At 38.3% G+C, this 26,587-nt stretch overlaps 1 protein-coding gene across 2 annotated transcripts in view; it reads right to left on the bottom strand.

The window, feature by feature from the left end:
* Positions 1-344: 344 nt before the first annotated feature.
* SNTG1 (syntrophin gamma 1) overlaps positions 345-26,587 on the bottom strand; it is a 319,348-nt gene continuing 293,105 nt past the window's right edge. For both annotated transcript variants that reach the window (XM_058044990.1, XM_058044982.1), the window contains exons 17-18: positions 18,894-19,004; positions 345-3,513 (exon numbers count right to left, since the gene is read on the bottom strand). In XM_058044990.1, coding sequence (XP_057900973.1) covers positions 3,355-3,513; positions 18,894-19,004 — 270 coding nt within the window. In that variant the 3' untranslated portion in view covers positions 345-3,354. The remainder of the gene's footprint in view (positions 3,514-18,893; positions 19,005-26,587) is intronic.

The raw sequence follows: 26,587 nt of genomic DNA, 5'->3' as shown, positions 1-26,587 counted from the left end.
GAAAATGAAGCATATTCATTTACTAATGAAATCAAGAATAAATGTATTCAAATTTGTAACACTTCCATAATAAAATTATGCTAACACTATAACCTAGCATATGATTAATTCTGTGCAGACCAGACAATCTAAAATTCCCATCATAAAGCAAACCAAATCAAGCCAAATACATTTAGTTATACTTAAGATTGCGTATTTTTGTCATACTATATAACATCAATAGGCACAGTACTATAAAGAGTTTTCTTTATTAAACTTACTTGAAAATATCATGACATAAAGAGAACAAATTACGTATTATGCTATGGATTGGTTTGTTTACTCTTTCTTGTTAAAATATTTGCTATCACTTGCATACAGATTTTTAGCAAAAGCTGATGGCTCATTATAATTCTGTCTTTTCATTGTCAATGGTCTGTGTTGACTTAAAAAACACTTTTGTATTCATTATACTCTATGTGTGAAATGACAGGCTGAAACGCAAAGCCTGAGTTTTGACATATGCATATGGAGTTCACTATGCTTTAAATGTAGGCATTTAAATGCAAAATGCAGCCATTTAATATGTTTGTAAATTTTATTTTGATATTTCAGGATTAGTTATAACACAGAATTTAAAATTTTGCCTCTTTGGTTCAAGACTGAATTTCTGACCAAGTTGCTCTACAAGGGCAAGGTTGGATGCAGAGTCGCCTCTGAATATTTTGTCAGGTCACTGCACAAATGCCTGCTGCATTTACAAATCAACACTGACCTGCAGTTAAAGCTATGACATCTTATATTCTCTCAATAGCACTTTTCTTCTTGAAAATAAAAGTACCGATGAAGCCCCACCAGTTTACGTCCTTAGAAAAGCAACAACAACAACAACAAAAAATTACAGGCTAATGTGTTTCTTAAATATTCTATATTTAATGCTCAGTTGCAAAACTCTCAGTGATGAATCCAGGTGTTCTATAAAGAGAATTCTTGACAGAGATCTTCAGGGGGGCTTTCATATTCCTTCATCTACAGAAATTTGCAATGGCATATTTTGTGCTGGTTTGGGTAAATGTTACGCTCATTCAAGCATGACTCCTAAACGCCCCTCAGATTCAGTAATGCAACTGCACATCACAGGAACAGTTGAAGAGAAAATATTCAACCAGCACCTCTCCAGTTTCAGATTCTGCTATTGGCAGCAGAGGTGGTAGCACATGGCCACACTGTTGTGACAGTGCCACAGTAATGCACTGAAGTAGAGGAGATTATTTGGCAGCACTGAGAACTGTCATTAAAAGATATTAGGCTTCTCTTTTCATCACTGTCAATGCTCTGCCAAAATTTGTGTTTCCTGTATATGCTTTCTATGCCAGGGCAGTGCCTGAGTTACCTTTGTTAAACCTCTTAAACTGTTATAGCTTTAGATTCAAAATATCTGGGGTTTGTGTCCAAGCTCGAGATCCTATGGACAGCCATGGTAGCTTTATCTATCCTTCAGATGTGACCCCCTTATTTAGGGACAATTTATTAAAAATTTCATTATGGTGTCTATGAAAAGATAGAATTTTGATGCCACTTAGAGTGGCATTTAATAGCTGGATTGTTACATCATTCCACTGAATTTAGGATAGAAAATAAATGTGTAGCCCTTGAAGGTGTACTAATAGGAAGTACGTGTGTAACAGAAGACCTTTGAAAGTGATAAAAGAGTTCCCCTCTCCCAAATATTTTCAGATTATTTGGAACTAGTATCAAATTAGATCAGCTATGCTACAAAACAATGTTACTCTCACACAAGTAAATCCAAATATTTCTAATGCAAAGCAAAAAAACCAGACACATGATTTGCTCCTTAATTTCATTCATCTTTTGTCCTTGCTTTGCATTTTGAATTGCTCCCATTTGGATAAGTTCTCCTCTGGCTTCACTTTTGAAGTATTGATCATCTTAACCCATAGAAACGGATGTTATAGAATTACTCTTTCTGCTACACAAGGAAGATGGTGGTCCTATCTCATAAGTGCCTCTAACAAATCTAAGTGGAGGGGGGGGGGAAAGGTAGTTTTGATTTCAAAACAATAAATAGAAACCCCAAAAACTACTCCTGAAAATATATACCTTTTTTCCACACGAGTCACTCATGTGTGTCATAGCACAAAAATTATATTATAAAATTTCAATTAAACAAAGTTAATAATTTTAAACTCCTTTATATTTAACCATTAAATGATACTCTGAAACTAGTACTTGATCCAGAATGATGCAAAGGTCTTAAAAAACAAAGAAATTATGCATTCTGTAATGCATTCTTTATAGCTTATTCAATTTATTCCCGTCTTACTACCAATATATTTATTAAATAACTTATTAAGAATTCAAAGGGTAAAATAATTTTTAAAGCATAATGAAAAATGTCTATTTGTTGAGAGTTTAAATGAAACATAAGTTCCAACTATGATGTGAAATCAAGGTTAGCCGTGGAAACAATATATTAAGTGTATTGTCTGAAACAATTTCCAACTCTTGTGAACAAAGACTGTTAGATTTACAGTATTTAATTCTTAACAAAAAAAAAGGAGGAAATAAACAGATGACACACTATGTTTTGTACTTGCACTAATTTATAATTAAAATTAAATTAATATGCCATTATTTTTACTTGAAGAAGAGGAACTTATCCATGAAAGTGTTTTTTCTTTTTGTGGCTTGTTTTGTTTTGTTTTGTTTTTAATGTATCAGACCAGTATGGCTATATGTTTGCTGTTGTTCCTGTTAGATGAAGAGAACAAAATGGAAAAAGCAGCATGATTCCATGTATGAAAACAAGTGTGGATGTACAGCAGTGCTTAAAGTGCTTTCTTATTTGAGGAGGTACTTACACAAATGTCTTTTCATGTTTATCTCCTTTGTCACCATGTACTGTATGCTTGGTCTTATTTACAATATAACAATAGGGCATTATGTTCATACTCAGAGTTTAGCATATTGTCATTAAAAAACATCTTAAAAGAGGAAAATGACAATTCTATTTGTGTATTATTACAGCAATTTGAAAATTTTATTAAATACTCAAGTGCTTCATTTCGCCATTTATTCCTTTGCTTCCACTGTTGCTTAAAGCACTATGTAAGTACAAATAGATAAAACTAAAAGCATATCCATCCTATTCTGGGGTTTTGACTAGGATTATTTACTGATGTCTTGCAGAACCGAGATGAAATTATGATCCCACATCACCATTTATCTGCTGATGCTGCAAGATGTCTTGCCTCCAGGGTTGGTTTCCACATACATGGTTCACCAAAGGTCTAAAACTTATATTTATACATTTTTATGTCTCCTTGTTAAGTGGCAGTGCTGTCATGGGGGATGTCAAGTAGAATACTTTAATTTGCCAGTACCAGAAGTTGTGGGAGCAGCAGAAGCTGTGGCTTGGCTGCCTACATACAAAGGGTCCAAACAAGCCACTTTGGCTGCAAAGAATGAGTGGATACAGTGAAGGACTGCAAACAGGTTTGAAAACTCCAGCTCCTGGAAGTGAAGGAAAAAAAAAAAAGATTAAACATGAAATGGAAAAATACCCCATAAGCATATAACCAGGAATGAACCACTGTTACAGCAACAATAATTTTAATATCTTGATGTAATTCCGCTGATGTGCCTTACAATTCTCCATTATAGAGACTTAGGCATTGAAAATGGAATATTCTGTAAATAATTGCTTGGAGGCTAAGATGGACAAATTTCTGTGTTAAGTGCCTCATAGAAATATGAGATCCTACTAGCTAAAGGGGAAAGAAAGTGACACTATATAATTTTTATTTTGCCCAGGTTAATGCATATCTGGCACTTTTGCAGGTTAATTTAGATAGAAACTTTATGGCTGTGCTATAACAGTCTGCACACCTCTGGACTACTACCATTTAACCAATGTGCCCACAAAAATTAATAATGTTGAGTTCCACATATATTACATTTGTTCATAATGTCTCCTTCACACTATTAATCAGCTACTAAATCACACTATTAAACAGCTATTTTCTTACCTGATTCTTCAATATATATTAAAAAAGAGAGGATATATTTTCAAAATATGCTACTGTCACATAGTGATAATTTGGATTTGTTATTGGGCCAAAAAATGAATATATTCCATATTTTAAATTTATTAGGAATATTATAAAAAATTCCTTGGTTTTCTGCTTTTATTTACATTTCTTTATAGCCTCTTCAGCAGACTAGCTGGACTTTTTTGGACCACACCAGAGACAAAATAAATAAAAAACTACATTTTTAAACACATATAAATTTGCTCCTTTATGTCTAATTGACCTTATCTGATCAATTTTTTTAGATTATTTTCAGTATGTGTTTTTGAAGCTGGTATTTAATCAATTGTCGTGGGTTGACAGCCTTTATCCCAATATCGTGTGTTGTGTCTGGCAGCTGTGCCTTTTCTCTCTTCCCCCCCCCCGGCCGTCTTGCTGTGGCGGGGCGGGGAAGAGAGGGGGGGGAGTGCTTGACCAGGCTTTTTGGCTCTTGGCTTTTTGCTGCTTGGCTTGGCTAGCCGCTTTGCTTGCTTGCTTTCTGCTTTTTGCGCTGTTTTTTTCTTTTCTTTTGTTCCCTCTTTCTTACCCTCCCCTGAAGATACTGGACCGGTTCCGGACCTGACCTGAGACGTCCAGGACACCTGGAGCTTGCAAGAGAAGCTTGACGCCCTCACCATACACAAAGTCTGTTTCTTTCCTTTTCTTGTGTTGGGGAGTGTTCTTTTGTTACTTGTAAATAAATAGGTTTTGTTTTCCACTTTGCTCCTCCGAGAAATTCCTTCCCGAACCCGGTGTTGGGGGAGGGGTGGTTGGAGGTTTGTTTTGTTCGGGGGGCTCCCTTTTGGAGATTTCCCCTAATTTGTCCTAAACCAGGACAATATACTTTTTGGTGCATTGGCCGGGAAACGGAGGCCAAAAAAAAAAAAACAGTGGAAAAAAACCTATAACAATAATATTTTGGTTTTGGCTATTTTGGTGGGCATATTGGTGATTCATAATGTCATTTGGAGTGGAAGCTTGCCGGTATTTCTGGTCCCTAGGGGTTTTTGAAGTTTTAATACTTTTGTGGTCCCTGGGGTTATTTCCTTACCCAAAAATAGCTCTGATGTTGTCCCTAATAAGTAGCTTTTGTAAGCGGGGGGCACTAACCAGAATAGTCATTGTGCTGGTCTTATGTGTGATGATGTGTCGGATAAAAATGCTGGACTTCATCTCAGGAATGTATGGGTTGCTGTTATGGTTGTTTACTCAGTTTGTTTGGGGAGAAGAAGGGGAAGGGGCTTTTCAGCCTTTGTCCTCCTTCTTGTCCTCCAAATTGTTGACATCTCTATTAGAAAATACTGAATTTCCCCTGAGTTTGAAAGAAACCATCTTTCTGGCATTTAATTTATTAAGCCTTTCCTATACTGTCTGGAGTGTGTATAAAATGAAGACTGAGATTTCTAGAGGGGTTAGAGACACTCCTGACTTAGGAGTAAAACAAAGCAGGAAAAATCTTGACTGGAGTGGGAAATGGGAGGACATGGGCCAGACTTTAAAGGAATTTTCCGATCCTATAGATTGGGACTTTCCATCTGATCAAATTCAGGATCCAGTCGAGGTGGCAAAGTATTTGAGGGAGAAGTGCCATGGTAATACTAAGGAGGAAAGGGTTACTGCAGTGAGCTGGGCCTTGGCGTTTGTTTACCGTACTCTGCTAGATACTGTGGAGCAGCAGATAGCAGAAAGGGAACAGGGAGATAAGTTAGTTACTATCCCAGTGACCCAGGCTGCAGCTAACATCCCAGGCTCCAGGCTAGCAGCTGAATCAGACAATAGGCCCCAACCCATGGCTGTTGCAGCTAATACAAGAGGTGGAAAGTGTAAAGGCAAGACTGATCGAAAGGTGGAGGATGATGATGATGATGCAGGAGAAGGACCCTCACCAAAATCAGAGGCCACATCAAGGGGCACAGAATCTGGAGCTAATATTGACTCCTTTTCTCTGAAGGACCTCAGAGGCCTAAGAAAGGATTACAGACGACAACCTGACGAATCTATAATTAGTTGGTTAGTCCGCCTTTGGGATGCTGCAGGGGAGGTTACAATTTTGGATGGTACTGAAGCGAGGCATTTGGGATCCCTGTCACATGATCCTGTCATTGATCAAGGTATGATGAGGGGGGCTAACCCTCACAGCCTCTGGGAACGGGTCCTAAGAAGCGTAGCAGAACGATACCTGTGTACGGATGATCTCTATATGCAGCAGACACGGTGGAAGACCATAGAACAGGCGATCCAACGCCTGAGAGAGATGGCGGTGGCAGAGCTCATTTTCTCAGATGATACAACAACTAGGAATCCGGACCTGGTACCATGCACACCTATAATGTGGAGGAAACTTGTGCGACTTGGGCCACCTGAATACGCTTCTGCCCTAGCAATAATGAAGCGGGATGATACATATGAGACTGTGCTCGATATGGCAAAGAAGCTTCGAGCGTATGCAGATGCTGTGCATGGCCCAACTCATGCCAGAATTGCAGCAGTGGAAACCCGACTGCAGAAACTAGAGGACAAAATAGAGGAGAATCATAAGAAACTCCGGGAAGAGATTAAGGAGGACCTTATTCAAATCTCAGCTGTACAAATTAGAGGCCCTGGTGTCCAACGCTGGCGCTCCTTTGATGGGGAAAGAAGGTACATCCCACGGGCTGAGTTATGGGCTTTTCTGCGTGAGTCTGGAGAAGACATGAGGAGATGGGACAGAAAACCCACCGCTGCTTTGGCACAACGGGTGCATGATTTGAAGAAAAGAGAAAGTATCACCAAAAGGATAGCAGCTCCGGTCGCTCGTAGCCGAGATGTTAAGTATGCTGATGACGATGACATGTCCGATCCCCTTGAAGGAACTTCTAAGGCATATGCCCAGGGAAAGAAGGACAATCTGGCTTAGAGGGGCCCTGCCTCCAGCCAGGAAGAGGCACGGGAGAACCGGGTATTCTGGAAGGTGTGGATCAGATGGCCTGGCACATCAGAGCCACAAGACTATGAAGCATTGGTTGACACCGGATCACAGTGTACCTTAATGCCATCGGAACACGTGGGGACAGAACCTGTTTCCATTGCTGGAGTGACAGGGGGATCACAACAGTTGACTTTGTTGGAAGCTGAGGTGAGCTTGACTGGGAAGGAGTGGCAGGAACATCCGATTGTGACTGGTCCAGAGGCTCCGTGTATTTTGGGCATAGACTTCCTCCGGAATGGCTATTACAAAGATCCTAAGGGATTCAGGTGGGCTTTTGGAATAGCTGCAGTGGAGATAGAGGGTATTAAACAATTGAATACCTTGTCTGGACTATCAGAGAACCCATCTGCAGTAGGACTCTTGAAGGTAGAGGAACAACGAGTGCCAATTGCCACCTCAACAGTGCACCGCAGGCAGTACCGGACGAATCGAGATGCCGTGATCCCCATCCACAAAATGATCCGAGAGCTGGAGAGCCAAGGGGTGGTCAGTAAAACCCACTCACCCTTCAACAGCCCTATCTGGCCCGTGCGAAAATCTGACGGAGAATGGAGATTGACTGTGGACTATCGTGCCTTGAATGAAGTGACTCCACCACTGAGTGCGGCTGTACCGGACATACTGGAACTGCAGTACGAGCTGGAGTCCAAGGCAGCAAAGTGGTACGCGACCATTGATATAGCTAACGCATTTTTCTCCATACCTCTGGCAGCAGAATGCAGGCCCCAGTTTGCTTTTACATGGAGGGGAGTGCAGTATACCTGGAACCGACTGCCCCAGGGGTGGAAACACAGTCCTACCATCTGTCATGGACTGATCCAGGCTGCACTAGAAGAGGGTGAGGCTCCAGAACATTTACAATATATTGATGATATCATTGTTTGGGGGAACACGGCAATAGAAGTGTTCGAGAAAGGAGAGAAGATAATTCATATTCTCTTGGAAGCCGGATTTGCCATTAAGAAGAGCAAAGTCAAGGGACCTGCCCGAGAAATTCAGTTTTTGGGAGTGAAGTGGCAAGATGGACGGCGTCAGATTCCTGCAGATGTTATTAACAAAATCACTGCTATGTCCCCACCAACTGATAAGAAGGAAACACAAGCTTTCTTAGGTGCTATAGGTTTCTGGAGGATGCACATCCCTGAGTATAGTCAGATTGTGAGACCCCTTTATCTGGTTACCCGCAAGAAGAACAACTTCCATTGGGGCCCTGAGCAGCAGCAAGCTTTCATCCAAATCAAGCAGGAGATTGCTCATGCTGTAGCCCTTGGTCCAGTCAGGACAGGACCAGATGTGAAGAACGTGCTCTACTCTGCAGCCGGGAGCCATGGTCTGTCCTGGAGCCTTTGGCAGAAGGTGCCTGGCGAGACCCGAGGCCGACCATTGGGATTTTGGAGTCGGAGCTACAGGGGGTCTGAAGATAACTATACTCCAACAGAAAAGGAAATCTTGGCCGCCTATGAAGGAGTCCAAGCCGCCTCGGAGGTGATTGGTACAGAGGCACAACTCCTTCTGGCACCCCGACTACCGGTGCTGGGATGGATGTTCAGAGGAAAGGTTCCCTCTACCCACCATGCCACCAATGCTACTTGGAGTAAGTGGATTGCCCTCATTACGCAGCGCGCTCGAATTGGGAAGTTAAATCGCCCTGGGATCCTGGAAGTAATTACAAATTGGCCCGAAGGTGAAAGCTTTAGTGTCGCGGATGAGGAACAAGAGCCAGTGACCCGGGTTGAGGAAGCTCCGCCATACAATCAGTTACCAGCAGAAGAAACGCGTTATGCTCTATTCACCGATGGTTCTTGTCGCGTCATAGGGATGAAACGGAGGTGGAAAGCAGCTGTATGGAGTCCCACTCGACGGGTTGCAGAGGCTACTGAAGGAGAAGGCGAATCCAGTCAATTCGCTGAAATCAAAGCTATTCAACTGGCCCTAGGTATTGCAGAGAGAGAGAAGTGGCCAAGGCTCTATTTGTATACCGATTCTTGGATGGCAGCCAACGCTCTATGGGGATGGCTGAAGAGATGGAAAGAGGCGAACTGGCAGCGAAGAGGAAAACCAATTTGGGCTGCGGAAGAGTGGAGAGATATCGCTACTCGGTTAGAGAAGTTACCTGTGAAGGTTCGCCATGTAGATGCCCATGTCCCCAGAAGTAGAGCTAATGAAGAGCAGCAAAACAACCAGCAAGTACATCAGGCTGCAAAGATAGGGGAGTTGAAGATAGATCTCGACTGGGAGCATAAGGGAGAGTTATTCTTAGCACGATGGGCCCATGATGCCTCAGGCCACCAGGGTAGAGATGCCACCTATAAGTGGGCACGAGACCGAGGGGTGGATCTAACCATGGACAGTATCTCTCAGGTTATTCGTGACTGTGAGACGTGTGCTGCCATTAAGCAGGCCAAGCGGGTGAAGCCCCTCTGGTATGGGGGGCGGTGGTCTAAGTACAAATACGGGGAGGCCTGGCAGATTGATTACATCACACTGCCTCAGACCCGCCAGGGCAAGCACTATGTACTGACCATGGTAGAAGCCACCACGGGATGGTTGGAAACCTACCCTGTGTCTCATGCCACAGCCCGTAACACTATCTTGGGCCTTGAAAAGCAGGTCCTTTGGAGGCACGGTACTCCCGAGAGAATTGAGTCGGATAATGGGACTCATTTTAAAAACAATCTTATTAATACTTGGGCTAGGGAACATGGCATCGAGTGGATATACCATATCCCCTATCATGCACCAGCTGCAGGGAAGGTGGAAAGGTATAATGGATTGTTAAAAACCACCTTAAAAGCATTGGGTGGGGGGTCTTTAAAAAACTGGGAGCAGCATTTAGCAAAGGCTACCTGGTTAGTTAACACTCGAGGTTCCACCAACCGAGCAGGTCCTGCTCAGTCTGAGCTCCTTAATATAGTAGATGGGGATAAAGCCCCAGTGGCCCATGTCAGAGGTTTGTTGGGAAAGACAGTATGGATCAACCCTGCCTCGAGTACAGACAAACCCATCCGTGGGATTGTCTTTGCTCAAGGACCAGGTTATACATGGTGGATAATGCAGAAAGATGGAACAACACGGTGTGTACCTCAGGGAGACCTGATTGTGGGATGAGACTCATATATGAATGTCATTGTTTGTTGAATGTGAGACAGAAGGAAACTGTAAGTGTCAAAGGTCTGAGCAAGTAAGATGAGAGGAATGCGTAAGTGTCAAAGGTGTGAGTAAGTGAAATGAAAGTTTTTATTGTATACTCACGATATGGGATAAGGGGTGGAGTGTCGTGGGTTGACAGCCTTTATCCCAATATCGTGTGTTGTGTCTGGCAGCTGTGCCTTTTCTCTCTTCCCCCCCCCCGGCCGTCTTGCTGTGGCGGGGCGGGGAAGAGAGGGGGGGGGAGTGCTTGACCAGGCTTTTTGGCTCTTGGCTTTTTGCTGCTTGGCTTGGCTAGCCGCTTTGCTTGCTTGCTTTCTGCTTTTTGCGCTGTTTTTTTCTTTTCTTTTGTTCCCTCTTTCTTACCCTCCCCTGAAGATACTGGACCGGTTCCGGACCTGACCTGAGACGTCCAGGACACCTGGAGCTTGCAAGAGAAGCTTGACGCCCTCACCATACACAAAGTCTGTTTCTTTCCTTTTCTTGTGTTGGGGAGTGTTCTTTTGTTACTTGTAAATAAATAGGTTTTGTTTTCCACTTTGCTCCTCCGAGAAATTCCTTCCCGAACCCGGTGTTGGGGGAGGGGTGGTTGGAGGTTTGTTTTGTTCGGGGGGCTCCCTTTTGGAGATTTCCCCTAATTTGTCCTAAACCAGGACATCAATAAACATCTGTTGTATTTGTAAGCAATTACAGAGGCACTTCAATACCTCAGTAATTCAATACTTCAATACTTCAATATAAGTCTAGGGGAAGCAGTACAGATTTTACATTTCTGCTTTGATTCACTGCGCATACGGATTTTTTCATTGCAACATGAAGCCAATAATTGCTATCTGCAGTATATTCTACTTGTCTTTCTGTCTAGCATTGGTATTACCAGGCTGTATAGTGCCAGGGTTTTGCTCATTTGTTTAGAAGAATATTGAAAATGTTGTAAATTCAACAAAAATTGCTAAATCTCTCAAAGGACATCAACCTGCAATTTTCTGCCTCTTGAGATTTCCTGGAAGACACTACTTCACAGAATACATGGGGACATTCACAAAGCCCTCATGGGTGAGGGACAGCAGCGTGAAAGCAGACAGCTGGATGTGCAGTGTCCAGTGATGTACTGAACGGGTGAAGCTTTGTTCAGGACTCCTGCAGCCTCAGCACATGTCCTTCAGACATGCTCAGAAACAAACTGATGACAGCCCATGAGGTTCTTTAAACTCCCCGATGACCAATTTTCAATAAAGAAGAAAAAATTTATGCCAAGTTTCACAAACCTGCCAGCTGTGTCTATATAAAAGACTAATCCATTTAGAGACATTCTCAGTTTTAAACCCAAAGAGGATGGAAATTTTATCACTCTATCAATGCGGATTTTTCCTCCCTTAAATTTTAAAATAAGAAAATTTATCATAAATAAGAAAACAATGGTCATTCACAGATGAGGAAACAAGGAAATATGGAAACTATTTCAGAATAACAACTATGAGTCATTGGAATTAAGTTGCTTTTCAGTTAACTTCATTTCATTAATTTATTTTTTTACCTTTTTAGTACTATAAAAACACACCCTAAGCTTTAGATTAGGGAATAAATATTCAGTGGAACCGTGAAATATTTTTAATATCAGTTGCATGTATTATCTATAGAAAGACTGCAATTCCCCCTATGTCTCAACAAGATAACCATATTAAAACAAATGCTACAGTTGGAGAATTGTTCAAGTCAATTAGATAATGTTGTTGCTATCATAATTACTGGACACTGAATTTTCACAGAGCATGAGTATAATTATTTCCAAGAGTTATCACAGCTTTCTGCAATAGTAACACATCAGGAGTATCCACTGCTCAATTGACCATCAAGGGAAATGGGTGAGGCAACAGAACATCCTCTGGATGTTCCGACTTGATAACTGTTATCAACTGTAATGACACAACATGGAAATTACCTTGACTGCAAAGAACAGCACTGAGAAATCAGCAAATGCTCAGTTATTATTTCCAATGAAGACATGCATTTTTAACTAGAAATTAAAGCACCTTGAAGCACAGTAGGCTGACTGGTATGTGGCAAGTACAAGCGGGTCTGATTAATGGCTGCAACTCAGTTCCCAGAAGCCTGATTGATGGGAACAAGACATTATCATCAGGAACTACACTTTTCAGGCAGATCAGCCTAATCACAATAAACCTTAACAAACAGATACGACTCCATGTAGGGCTTCTGACAGGAAAAACATGCCCTCACTTCTGCTGGGAACTTGCCCTTTTAGGCGTCTCCAGGTTGGCACTGCTGCCAGCAGACAGAAGGGAACTCACAGACCCTCGTGCACCCCCAGCCACCCTGGTTGTTTCTGTACACACTTTGTCCTCTGCCATATTTTTGTCTGAATACACTTTCCTCTAGGCAGGGTAGTGTGTACTGCACACATGGGACAGATGAAGTTTCAAGTGAACAGACAAATTCTAAGAAACATGAAAAAATATGCAATTAAGCCCTTGAAGTTGATACCAGTAGGGAAAGTCACATGCTCTGAATCCTCCAAAAAGCAAAGAAATCCTAATTTAAGCCACTTCTACTTGGCCATGCAGAAGTACACAATTTACTATTATTACAATTTCCAGACTGTTGCCTGTACAGCTCAGCTAAGACCCTACTCTTTGAGGAGTATCAGTGTACCCTCTGGTCTTCAAATTGTCTTTCTAAGCTATCTTTTGATTAAACTGCTCTCACCTTACATTGCTGTCATTACACCAGATTGTTAAGGAACATCTGCACTTCCTGCTGAGGACAACATAAGTGGGCAAAAGGTCATGTGAGAAAGATGCAGTCATTGAAAATGTCAGAAGTATATTGGAATTCTAGTAGCTTTTACAAAGAAAGTCTTTGCAATTGAACAGACAGAGAAAGAAAGAGAAAAAAGGGAGTTTTCCCAAAAAAAAAAACAAAAACAAACCAAAAACAACAAACCTCAGCAATCTCTTATTGCATTGTATTATACATATATTATGTAGTATGAAACAACTACATAAATGATACATTTACAAAATCCAGCAATTTTGTTTTGAAGTACCCTAGGTATATTTAAAAATTTTTTCTCTTTCATCCATATATAAACAGTTGACATGAGAAGACATTTGTTCATCAAAAGTGGAGTTACATGGTCTCTCTAATTTGCATAGTATCTGATCTAAAATAGATATTAGACAAATAATCCATGTGCAAGACATGGGGAAACTAAAAACTGAACCACAGAAATCAAAACAGGTCAGAAATGTGAATTAAAAAATTCAGAAACTGCAACTGAGCAATCACTCTATAAAAATCTTAAGGCTGTATACTTATAACCCATTTAAAGATGATACTCTAAATGTGACGAGCACTGTGATGCTCACTGAAAAACCCTCAAGGCTAAGAACATGGATTAAGTTAAAACTGCATTTTGGAGAGCAGACTTGAAATGAGCAGAAATGTCAGCCAGGAAAATGATGCAAGCACCCATCAAGTCACCTTGCAACAGTAGAAAGTGGGTATTTTGTTCACAGTAATGTGATCAGTAGTCATTCAGGATATTTAGATTAGATTTCTTTACAAGATAATTTCAAGTACTATTAATTGGCATTAATTAATACTAAGATAGTATTAATTAATAATGAGATTAATGTGAAATCCTTGAAGTTTAATTTCTTCCTTAGCTGATACCATATTTGCGCCTTCTTTGGTTTTCCATATTCAAATAGATATATTTGATATATAGATATATTTGATGACTGGACCTTCACCTTGATAAACTTATTTTTGTACCCACTTCAGTTTTGTACTGCTCAGCTTAGGAGTTCAGCCAATCTGTGAACAAAAGCTCACCTGATGCAGCACAGCAATGTGGCTTTGCCTTTTTCTGAGAGAACTGTTGTGCTGCAAGTTGGGGAGGTGAAAGCACAGACTGAAGTGCAGCTTTTGAGTCATACGTGTTTTATCAAGCACAGAATGACCCTCAGTTCCCAGCTTGGTAAAAATTCAATAATGTAATAAGATGCTGATTTTTATACACATAATTTACTCCTATGTTTGGAAGCATATGTTTATCTCAAAACAGGAACTCCTAAAGATTTAAGGTGCTCTTCTGTTTTGTCCAAAACATCTAATACTTAGGTTATATTGAAGGTCACACCACTCTGAGTTTATTACAGTCCTTAGATTTTGTATCACCTCCAGAAGCTGCTGTGATACTATTGAGACACTAATAGATCATTAAACTATAGCTAAACAAACAGGTAAACTGATAAGAAACTAGATAGGAAGCCGTACAGATGCAGAGAAAGCTTTGCCCTCCTGTGCTTAGTTTTTTTTTGTTTTTTTTTTTTTTTAACCCAAGTTAGTTCTTTTTTTAACCCAAACAGCTCAGTAAGAACAAATACAGGGACACATTGGCTCCACATTCTGTCAAGGTGACAGCTCTATTTTGTAGCTCTCACTCATAAAAATTTTGTCTCACTGAGCAAAATTGTGCAATATCTCCTGCTGAGTGACAGCTGGGAAATAACCTACAGATTGGAATGTCTAAGGGGTATCAGTGATTAATGCTACCCTTAAGTGGTTTTCTTGTCAGAAACCACTTAGACCTTGCCTTAGATACCTTCTAAGTTAGGTGTTTGCTTTCAGGCCCCCTGCCACAGACCCGCTGCTGTGACCTATGGCAATTATTGTTCAGATATTTAGACTGGAACTGCTTAAATCCATAAGGACACATTTCTTTTATTCTACATTATATATCTTTACAATAACATAATTTCGCTTAGAGAGAAGCCAAAGAAAAAAGCATGAGTACAATGTCTCTACAGGAAAAAAAGGCAGTATTTGAAATGTTTAAATACCTAAAATTATTTTAAAGCTGAAAAGAACAATACTGGGAAATAAGTCAAATTCTAACTAAATCCATAGCACAAGCTGTATGTCTCAAGGCATGCCATTTTGAATTTTTTAAGTCAGGCATGAAACACACAATAAAAAATGTTGACAGTATCATAAAAATCTTAGCTCTTCAGTGTCAGTGAAGGACTTTCTTTTACTTAAGAATATAAACTCTGGTGGCAAGTGTTTTTCCCAACAACAACAACAACAACAATAACAACAACAACAGCTAACAGATAACCACCAGTACATGGTGCTTGACTTTACTCCAAAATGCATTTTTCCTAGATTTTGCTAACATTAACATTGGTATCTCAGTATATTCCACCAGAATACAGAGAAGGTGCTGGACAATTATGAAGATAGCATGATAAAATTTAAAATGTGGATGCATACTTATTTTTTTCCCAAGAAATGTATATCTGCAATTTGGATCACATTTCTAGAACAACAAAAAATTTGTCTAAGTTTGGATCAAAATTCAATAGATGAGCATTTTGACACTCGATTCTGCAGATCATGTATAAGTGTTCTAAAGCTAAAGGGCATTATCACAGAGGTTCAACTTGCCATAATCACACACATCTGGGAAAGCATGAAATACACAAAATGTTCTGCATTATAAATGAAGGAAGATGGGAAGAATTTGGTTTTGATAACTCATATTTTTCTGTGAAGCTATTATATAGAAACATAGAATAATTTAGGTTGAATAGGATGTTTATTGAGTCCGATGGTTAATCCAGCACTGCCAAGTCCACTACTAAACCATGTCCCCAGGTGCTACCTCTACATATCTAGATTGTCCCTTTGGGGGTGGTGATTCTGCCACTTCCCTGAGCAGCCTGTTCCAATTATTGATAACCCTCCTGGTGAATATATTTTTCCTAGTATCCAACCTATACCTACCCTGGTGCAACTTGAGGCCATTTAATCTTGTCCAATTGCTTGCTGCTTATGAGAACAGGCTGACCCCACCTGGCTGCAATCTCCTTTTAAGCAGTTGTAGAGAGCAATGAGATTCCTCCTGAGCATCCTTTTCTCCAGGCTAGACAACCCCAGCTCCATCAGTTGCTCCTCATCAGACTTGTGTTCCAGACCCTTTACCAGCTCTGTTGGCCTTTTCTGGACTCACTTCACCACCTTAATGTCTTTCTCTTAGTGAGTGGCCCAAAACTGAACACAGTATTTGTGGTGTCTGGAAAGTTACCTGCTATGCCCTGCTTCCACATTGCTGCTTGGGAATAAGTAAGTAAAGAGCCCTAAAACATTGCTGCAATGGCTCCTCAATTTTTGGTTTTTATTCCCTGCAGAGTTCTCCTTTCATCACATTCTGATTATTCCCCATGTATTATAACTTAGGGAAAAAAATAATAGAATCATAAAGAAAATGCTGCAGCACTGGGTCTTCAGGCCAGCTGCAAAACAGGGCTGCATTTAACAGGTGATGATAGCTGTGGCATGAATATTCATCACAACCTTTAACAGATGTTTTACAAAATTTCCATCCTCTGATTTCAAATGAAGTCTGCATACAGTATTCATGAAATCTGGCATTACAAATATTTCTGAAAATCTGATTAACATTTCTTAATGACTCAACAGTTCCACAAATAGTTATACTTCTGACTCAGGAATGTAAAGCAAGAAAATAGAGGCTAGACTGTTCCACCTCTCCTTACGATGAAGAGTGCTTTAAATCTATGAAAGATTTAAAGGATACAGAAGGGGCTTATCCACAAAATTGAAAGGTAGCCAAAGTTGAAAATATATGACCCCAGAACCTTCACATTCATTTTACAGACACATTTATCTACATTTCTTAGATTAAGCAACATACTTAATAAGTAAACAAATTGGAATAGATAGAATTGCTTAAATATAAATGCCACAGCACCTTCCAAAGAGAATGTAACCTGACATCTTTGCATGTAGTTGATATGCTTTGCTCACAAAGAAAATAAATTAAATAAATAAATTCTTATTTCAAAATTGAGTAATGTGAAAGTTTAAATTTATAGTAAAGAGCAGCAACCAGGAAACAAGACAGCATATTAATAAGCATGCTAGCAGGTTTGTATAATACCCTGACTTCATAAGGTGTAACGTAGCATGTCTACCTTAATAAAAGTTTGGTAGAATTTTCTAAAACTCAATTTGAGTGGAAATAATAACAGGTACAATAAAGGCACAGGATATCTCTAAGGCTTGTGTATGTCCAACATACTCATGTATCTCCAAGTGATTTATATGATAGATATAATTTAAAGCTTTAGAAAAGCCTATTTTTTCAAAATCTGTATTTTATTATTTGGGGTTTTTTTTTAATGTAATTCAGTATTAAAAATACATTCTAATTTTACCAGTTTAAAAAAAGAAAGGAAACCAAAATCCCCCAAACACCCCAACAGTCATTCTTGGACTCCTATGAATTTTTGTTAGTGCTAAAATAATGTGTTAATATGACAGCAATAGCAGACAGATATTAGAAAAATAATGATGACTTTCATCCTTCATCTGTACATAAGAGCAGGATAAAATTTTAATATTAAGAGAAAATCATCCTCATGACATTAGGTTAAACTTTATTGTCTTATTAGAGCTGAAAAAAGTTCTGCACCACTAAAAATATTTCTGAAGGAAATCAGAAATAAGAAAATATTTATCTTTGAGATGCAGCAGAACATGAAGGTATCAAAACTGTGGTCCCCACATTTTATTGTTGTTAATTTAATGGGAACTCTTACATACCTTTATTTTACTGTACTTTATTGGAGTAAAACACTCAAAATCAAGTAAATAGCTGCTGGGTTGAAAATAATATGAAGCATAAAGAGACATGGAGAAAGATGCCTAATGTAGCTACTGGCATTTAAACATATAACTATCCCCAAAAAAATGCATTTTTTCTTTACATATTTTATAATACTCTACATATTTAGCACTTAAAGACAATTTATTTAACCATTTCCTTTTTGCTCATGGAACTGTTTTGTTATCACATTCATTCAGCAATTTTGCCTCCAACATGGTCAGGAAAAGCAGTATAGTAACTGCTTTAAAAGCAAAGCTTAGATATCAACATGAGAGAGTGTTTAGGTTTATACTAAAATTTAGATTCTAGTCAAAAAAGAACTTTGACCCAGACTCTAAGGCAGTTACAACCATGGCAGACCTTGGGAAGATCACTGCTCACAAATATTGAGACAGTAAATGGCTGCATTCTCAAAAGACATAAATTGTAGTAAGCTTAAATCTCTCACAGCTACTATTTTCATGAATTAACTCTTGGATCAAAAGCATGCCTGGAAATACAACTTTTCTGATTTTGCACTGGGTACAGACACTTCAGTCTTGGGAAATATGTATTTAATCCACACTTTTTTTTTCCTCTGAGAAGTAAAAACAGATTTTTAACCTTTGCTGAGTTTTGCTCCCAGGTTGACTTAAGGATATATTTTTCATCATTTCTTCATGATACACTTATAGGGCAAGAAACAGGGTATTCAAGCTCTCAGATAGCTTTATCACAATGACAAAGAGGAGAGTTGGAAAACATGTCTAAACCCATATATACCATGCATCATGTATTTTAGTATTTTTAAATCTAACTACACATTTCAAAAAACTTCTAACTGGATGAAAGTAATTTGTTCAGTTTTCTTCAATTTCATCAGTTTTCTTTGCATTGTTTGTGCGTTAATCTAATATTTCCAAGTAACTTTGTTTACTATACTTTCCCGCTCCCCTAGCTTCTTTGAAAATTGTATATTGCCTTTAAACAAACAATGTATTGTTTTTACCTTTGCTTCGATTTGTTTAGTATCTTGGTTTTGGAACAAAAATTTGATTTTGCTCTTCCCATCATCTGAAGAACCTTTGAGCTGGGAAAACTTGTACCTCCAAAGCACAGCCTAAAGGGGGAAAAAACCAAACCAAAATATAAAAAATCATGCACAAATAAGTCAATGTAGTTATCATTGAAAATTGTATTAGAAATAGTTGATATCCTTTCAAGGCAAGTTTTCACACCTCTATGTTACATAATTAAATAAATGTAGTGTTTTGTGGTCAGATGTTCCTTTAATCATAAAGATATGTTACACTTTGTCGGTGCTTGAATAACACCTGTCAGACTACATTTGTGAAATTTACCCTGAAATTCCTTTATCTATATTTAGTATTTAAAGAAAAAAGAAGGATTTTTTTTCCACTGATGATCTGTGGATTTGCTACTCTATCTGAAGTGTTGATCTGACATACAAGACCCTTCCTTCCATACTAAAAAATTCTAGTCTTAACATAAAGGGCATATCATAGTAAAAACAAATCTCTATTTTTAAAAGATAAAATAACAAAAGAAATTTTTTAAAGAGAACATAGTTTGAGTTTATTTATGAGAACTCTAGTGAGGAATGTGAGCAAATCATTAATTCTAATCTTATCAGTGGTCTTTCAAGTAATTGCATTATGAATTGTAATGTGTCTTGCTGAAAAAGATATAATGCTTTACAAAGTAAATATACAATTAATAAAATGTACAGATGTCTAGAAAATCATCTCTTTATAATTATATTTAGTGTGGATTTATGGAGACTAAAACAATTTTAAACTACTTTGCTTAAAAATGGAAAAGAGCTATTTTTGTTGTCTTTTCCTCCTCATTTAAAGACATCCCCCACCATCCAGATATTTTTGATTCTTAAAATGCTTCACTGTGATTCCACTAGCATTTCACATAATTAGGAGGTCATCATCACTTACATTGTTCTACTACTTTCATGAACAATAATTTCACAGGCATCTGACAGCACAGAAACTTAAAGCAACACTTTTGTACAAAGCTTAATAAATTACTCCCTCTCGGTGGTGTAGGACAACCCTTCCATCTGTGCCCTTAGTCTTTATCTATGAATGGTTTAGTATCTACTGGGAATTAAACTGAACATGGGGGAGATCAAATCTTTAACTGTCCTAAATCTATGCAGGCCCCTTTGCTTTGGGATGTATTGGTCTCTTTACGACTGGCAAAAACCTCGACCCTGCACCAAGCTGAATAGAGTTTGTTGTGTTTGTCTTAGGGGACTAACGAGAAAAGAAACCACAAGGACAGCATCTTAACTGTGCACCATACACAAAGCAAGTGCTAGAATTTTTCTGCACAATTGTCTCTATATAGTTCCCCCTTCCAGATTAAAAGAAAGAGCCCCAGTCTCAGCACCACTTTCATTCTCTGTGTGTGACAGGTGAGCTCCCATCTGCCATAAACAGAGTTAAGGACATTCTGTTTCACATAAACCACAGGAATTTGGCAGTTTATGTGAAAATATATCCTATTTGTTTCAAATGTTGTCCTCCGGAGTCCACCAATCTGTGCTACAGAAAATAGAACAGCTTCCCTCATTTCTATGTGTGTGAAATTCCTTTGACTTTGTTTGATCAAAGATGTTTATTTATATTGTACAAATAGTGAGGTAAAAAAAAAATCTAAGCAAAACAATCCGGTACATAACATCATTCAGCTGGCTATATTCCTACCTGCTTTGTAAACTCCTTTTTATTTTACAGATCTATGAAATCTTATCAGAAGATCAAGACCATTGCCTTTCTGCAGGGACAGCAAATCTACTTAGGTATGTCATTTCCTGGATGAGAAATGTAAAGGGCACTGATTGTCTCTTTATCTCAGGAGAAAACAATCAAAGCAATGAGCTATCATCTTTCTCTTCTCTGATGATATATGGAGAGGCCAGGACAGAGATGCAGCTTTAACAAGGACCCTTAGATGTGCAGGCAAAATCCCAGGGTACCTGGCCTTATTCCCAGTCAGATTAAGTTTGAATGAAGATGAAGGATGTATAGAACTGAGGTACTTTGACATTTCTATACTTTGCCATGTACTTCATTCCCATTCAGAGGAAAGAGAATGACAGTCACAACAAATCCCAGGCACAACTCAGGAACACACTTCAATTTATGCATAGCATTGGTTTTGGAGACTACTACTCAGCAAGGGCTCTTACTTAAGAACATTTCCAAATCAGGTTTATAGTGTGGAGAGAACTAATCTCAACAAAACTGCACTTCAACATTAAGATACTAAAACAAGCTCCTCAAACCTAGTCTCTGCAGAGACAAATACTCTTCATCTAAAGTGTAAGGAGTAGAAATGCTATTGACAATGCATTAAATGATTCCCACATGAAAGAATTATCTGCTCCTTTTGAGTGATCTTCAACAAATTGCACACACTTTCCCTCAAAATTGTCCACATGAGGGATCGGTCATTTGCAAAAATAAGAATAGGGAAATGTTGAGAGCTTTAAGTCACCAAGTCATGAATACAAAGTATTTCAAGCAAATCACTCTGGCTATTTCTTTTTCTAGAGAAGCTCTGAATTAAAAATACTACATCCTGGTTTGAAATGGCAAGAACTGGTTCATTAGGATAGAGTCTGGATGTGTGTTTACTTCAATATACTATACTACATTAAAAGTGTTACAGATAGCTTAAACCACTTAAACTAGAAGTTCAAATTCTAGACAGCAAAAGTTGAGTAAATCAGTTAATTATATGTCCAGTAAGACCCATTTAAATCCTTTCTCCTACCAGAGAGGTTGAAGTGCTGCCCTGTGTAGCCCATTTTGTATACATAAAATGTCTACAAGGCAGACAAAATGCTGTGACTGCAGACACATTGCTCACAATAAAGTATCTTGGGGATCACTGGATTAATCTCTCTGGTTTCATATGTTCTGAGTGTGGTTCTTTTCATTTTCATTGCTGCAAAATGCATAAGCAATGAACAGGGACCAGACCTATCCTTTTTCAAATACTACTTTATAGCGCCACAGTAAGAAAGGAGACCAGACCCACTCACCTGAGCACCAGTTTCACACAGATGTGAAACTACAGCAGTGACATTAACACAGGAGAGAGTTTCATGTGATGTCTTTCATGACCCTATAGCTTGACTTCAGTGTTTAAGGGTTCACTGTGGTTACTCTTCTCAATTCTAATTTTAAAGGCTAATTCTCCTGCATTATGTATAGGTATCCTTGGAAAAACTGATCTACATCACTGTCACAGTCATTATTTTTTAATGTCTTTGAATGTCAGAGTTCCTTGAAACCATTTGTTGAATGATGATTGCTTCAGAAAGTTAACATAGGCTGTTATAATTTTGTATAAATATATTTATGTATACATACTGACTTTCAACCAATAAGTACACTTGTAAAACATGCTGGCCTTTTTGAAAATTGTTGAACACCTAAATGTGTGTTACATAAATTTTTTCTAAATAATTTTTCAGGAATTATGAACTATAAGCAGAAGTACTTACTAGTTTGCAGTGTTAATGAGCTCAGCACTCATAGGGCTACTTTTAGTGACAAAAACAGCATGTTCTCTTCAAGTGGCTTCCTCATTAACTGTGCATAACCTGCATCACTGAAAATCCTTTATGGCTCTATATACAGCATTTATAGGAAGCAACAAATTTTTGTTTGCCCTAAAATAGATTTGACAGGTGGGTCAGATACCAATTCCTTTTAAAGCACAAATTGCAACCGAATTAAAAAAGATTCTGTTGTAGACAGTGGCATCAGCTACTCTTGAGGATGCTGGCACACCTTTTAAGTCATGGCACACAACATTAGGATGCCTTAATGGAAGATGAAGAGGAGAACTCAGTATGCACTGTTTATTGCTTCTCAATGAATGAGAGAAAAGTGAACTCTCATTTAATGAGTAGAGATAGAATTTAGGAACAACAACAAGCAGTCCAATTCACCAAGTGGGGACCAAGGCATTCACTGAAAATACAACCAGTGTCACAATTTGCACAGTCCCAGTGTGGCCACAGAAAATCTGACATAATTAATCCATGTCTTGAAAAATGCACTGTAAGAAGACAATCTCTTTGAACAAATACAGTATGTATCATGCATACAATTGGAAACAACCAATAAGATATAAATCCTTTTTCCAATTATTATTCATATATTGCTTAGGCTGCCTTTTGCATTTTACACCATTTAATAAAATTAACTTCAAAGAATACCAGAATGCAATGCAAACAAATAAACTGTGCAGACAAGCTGACAAATTAGATTTAAGACTCCTCTTGAGATGTTATTGTAATAACAAAGCATCAAAAAGCAAAATCCTGTATTCACTGAATTAGCAGGATTTTTTTTTCCTGTGACGTATAAGGGACCAAGATTCTTCACCAATACTTTTTAATGAGAAATATTTTATTTATAAGTAATCATCTAGGATTCATTTGTGCTAGTCTTTGCAAACAAATTACTGCCTATTATCTTCTGCTAGTATTATTCTACTATAATTAAAATGGATGCTCTCTGTGTGCATATTTTTATTTTATAGTTGGTACTTAAATGTAACATACAAATGACACATGGAAGAAAAGCTATTGACTCGTCTATACCTGTAATACAGCCATACAAATGAAGAAAGTTATTATTGTTTCTATTCTTAGCAATAGCGCTAGATCTAGAACACATATTTTTAAAGGCACTCTAGAAAATACTTTCACATTCATATTATATGTCACTTTGCTACTCATTCCCAGAATCTTGGAACATACAATTTTGGTAAGATAATATCAAACAAAATCACTTCCCATCTAGGTAATGACATCAGAAATGTGGAAATACATAATAACTGTAATTATCTTTGTTTGGGCTATGACTAGAAATATTCATTAGAGTTTTTGTTTCATTTTGGGTCAAGGACTTTCTTCTAATCCTAAATAGAGATCAGATTATCAAATAAAAACAGAATAAATAGGTGACTGTATTTTTACTTACCATGCTCTAAGTAATATTCATAGAAATGTGAATCTCTGACTAGTCCATGGCTCTGGGATAGATATATAATTTAGGTTACAGAGGACATTAAGCATTGCAGCTAGGAAATAAAATGTGTATTTTGTCAACATAAGAATCTTCAACCAGAACACATTTAATTTGTGTCCTGTGGATTCAGTGAACTACCTTCAATTTTTTTTAACAGTTTTGTCTCTTCGGTGTCAAATTATTCACTGTGGACCAGCCCTCTTCCTGCTGAAAGACTATTTACACTTAATAATCTTGAACAATAGTGTTTGCACCGCATACTGCAATGGCATCATTTCACCTGCCGTGAAGCCACATTAGGAACAGCTGAAGACACCTGGAGAAGAGGAAACTAAAGGAAGACCTCACTACTATTCAACTTCCTTGTGAGGAAAGAGGAGTGGCAGGCCCTGCTCTCTTCTCCGTGGCGAACAGTGATAGAACTTGAGGGAGTGGCCTGAAGTTATGTCAGGGGAGGTTTAGGTTGGATATCAGGAAAAAGATTTTTACCCAGAGGGTGGTTGGGCACTGGAACAGGCTCCCCAGGGAAGGGGTCACAGCACCAAGCCTGACAGAGCTCAAGTTGTGCAGTGCTCTCAGGCACAGAGTGTGATTCTTGGGGCTGTACTGCGCGGGACCAGGAACTGGACTTTGATATTCTTATGTGTCCCTTCCAGCTCAGGATATCCTATGATTTTATGAAGTGCGCCTTGTCTACATACATGATCTATGGAAATCATAAACAATGCCATTCCATGGGCATGAATCAGGTTTTATTTTATAATAGTAAAAGAAGTTTGGCCTTCAGTAGGATGCTTGGAAAAAGCCTAAGTCTGTCAGTGTTTTATATTGATTAGACAGCTACATCCCAGATCACCTGTAAATGGTGGAGTAAACAAAGAAACCATCTTTATTAAGGAAAGGATGTCCGAGGTCACTTTTCAAGTTCTACTTCCAACAAATTCCTTTGCTGTGTTTTCTATCACACCTTCAAAAATCTATAGCTGTTTCCAACACTGCCTCCTTTTTTCTTGATACTCTGACTGTTTGGATTATTCTTCCTTTAAGATTTTTAAGGCAATTTTTTAATGTATGAGATATGTTACAGAATTATGCTAAACTTTACTGGGCACCTTTAAAGCTAATGTTGTTTGTCGTCTAACTAAAATACATGATACACCTACAAGTCAAACTAAATCAAGAGCTTAAGCCCTCCAGGTCCTTGTTTCTAAGAATAAAAGTAATTGAGCCTTCAGGCGCCTGGGATACACCTTAATTTGCCTGTTTGTCTCATGGCTAATTGAGAAAGATTTCATTCTTGCCAAGTGACACTTTGTCCAGAGTTATAGCAGCGGTAGGGAACTGAGTAGGATTAAGATCTTGTTCATGCTCAGTTCTACTGTGTTACTGATCTCTGGAGAGTGTCTCACTGCAAAAGAATTATGGTCCAAGGCAATTTCCTTTGTCAGCTGCTGCAGCTTTATAACTGTAAAGGGAAAGACAGGGGAGGACACAGAGGATAAAGAACAAAAATGAGACAAAGGAAAAAAGCATGAAAGTCGGCCCTTTTAAAATAACTGTTCTTGTCCATTACTGAAATTACATAAAATGCTAAAAGACTACATTGTATTTTCTTAGCGCTGATGGAAAACCTACCAACATTTGTTTCTAGCCAGAGAACATAAAACTGAATGAAGCATGCTGATGTCTTATATTAAAGTTATAGTAGCTATTTGTTCAACATTTAAACCTTGAAGCATGGGATAAATATTTTTTCACCAGAGTTGGATTATTAAATCTCCATTTTCCAGTGAACCTGGTTTTTTCTGCCTTCCCTACTACTGAAATTTGAATATCAAGAAGGTTTTTATATGCTGTTTTATTTCAATATGCTGTATATGTATTAGTTTCATGAAGAGACAGACATGGTCTATATCCCTAGAAAACATGGGAGATTGTTCTTAAAGAAATTAAGAGAAATACTGATCTGTGTGATCTAAAAGGCTTTTGGTATGGAAACCAAATTAAAGATATTTGCAATGCTATTTATTGTTCATGGAATATTCTCTTTTTTTGGTGAAGGTTTCTGCAAGAGAACACAGGCCAGGTACACTGAAGTTTGTTGATAGGTGACTTGTGGGCCATTATGGAGCCTTTTCTTACTTTGTTCTAGCACCACCATATAATTCAGCAGCACCTTAATTTATTTTCAATCCTACAAGGGATACTTTATTCCTCTTCTGACAAATAAATATTTTTGACTGCTGTTTTAATGATCAGTAAATATGATGGACTACAGACACAGCACTTTGCTCAGGGAGGTATATGGCAATGTATATTCACAAAAACACATAATATATTATTAGTAGAATTGATGATGCAAATATGCACATTATGGAAAAAAATTTTAATGAATATGTCAGTAATCCAGAAATATATGTAATATACATATTTCTGTGTATATCCCCCCCCATATATTTTTTATGGAAGCACATTAAGAATCAGTTACTGAATGGCAATTGAGTAAGTAGTTTTATGCATTGGACCACTTTCAAAATAGTAGTTAGATTAACTTCTGTACATGTCTTGTTATTCTCTTTAACCTATCAGTCTCTATACTTAATTCTTAAGGTGG

This window comes from Melospiza georgiana, chromosome 1, assembly GCF_028018845.1.
Source record: "Melospiza georgiana isolate bMelGeo1 chromosome 1, bMelGeo1.pri, whole genome shotgun sequence".
Taxonomy (NCBI): Eukaryota; Metazoa; Chordata; class Aves; order Passeriformes; family Passerellidae; genus Melospiza; species Melospiza georgiana.
Note: the sequence above shows the minus strand (reverse complement) of the source record. Positions and strands in the feature narration are given on the sequence as shown.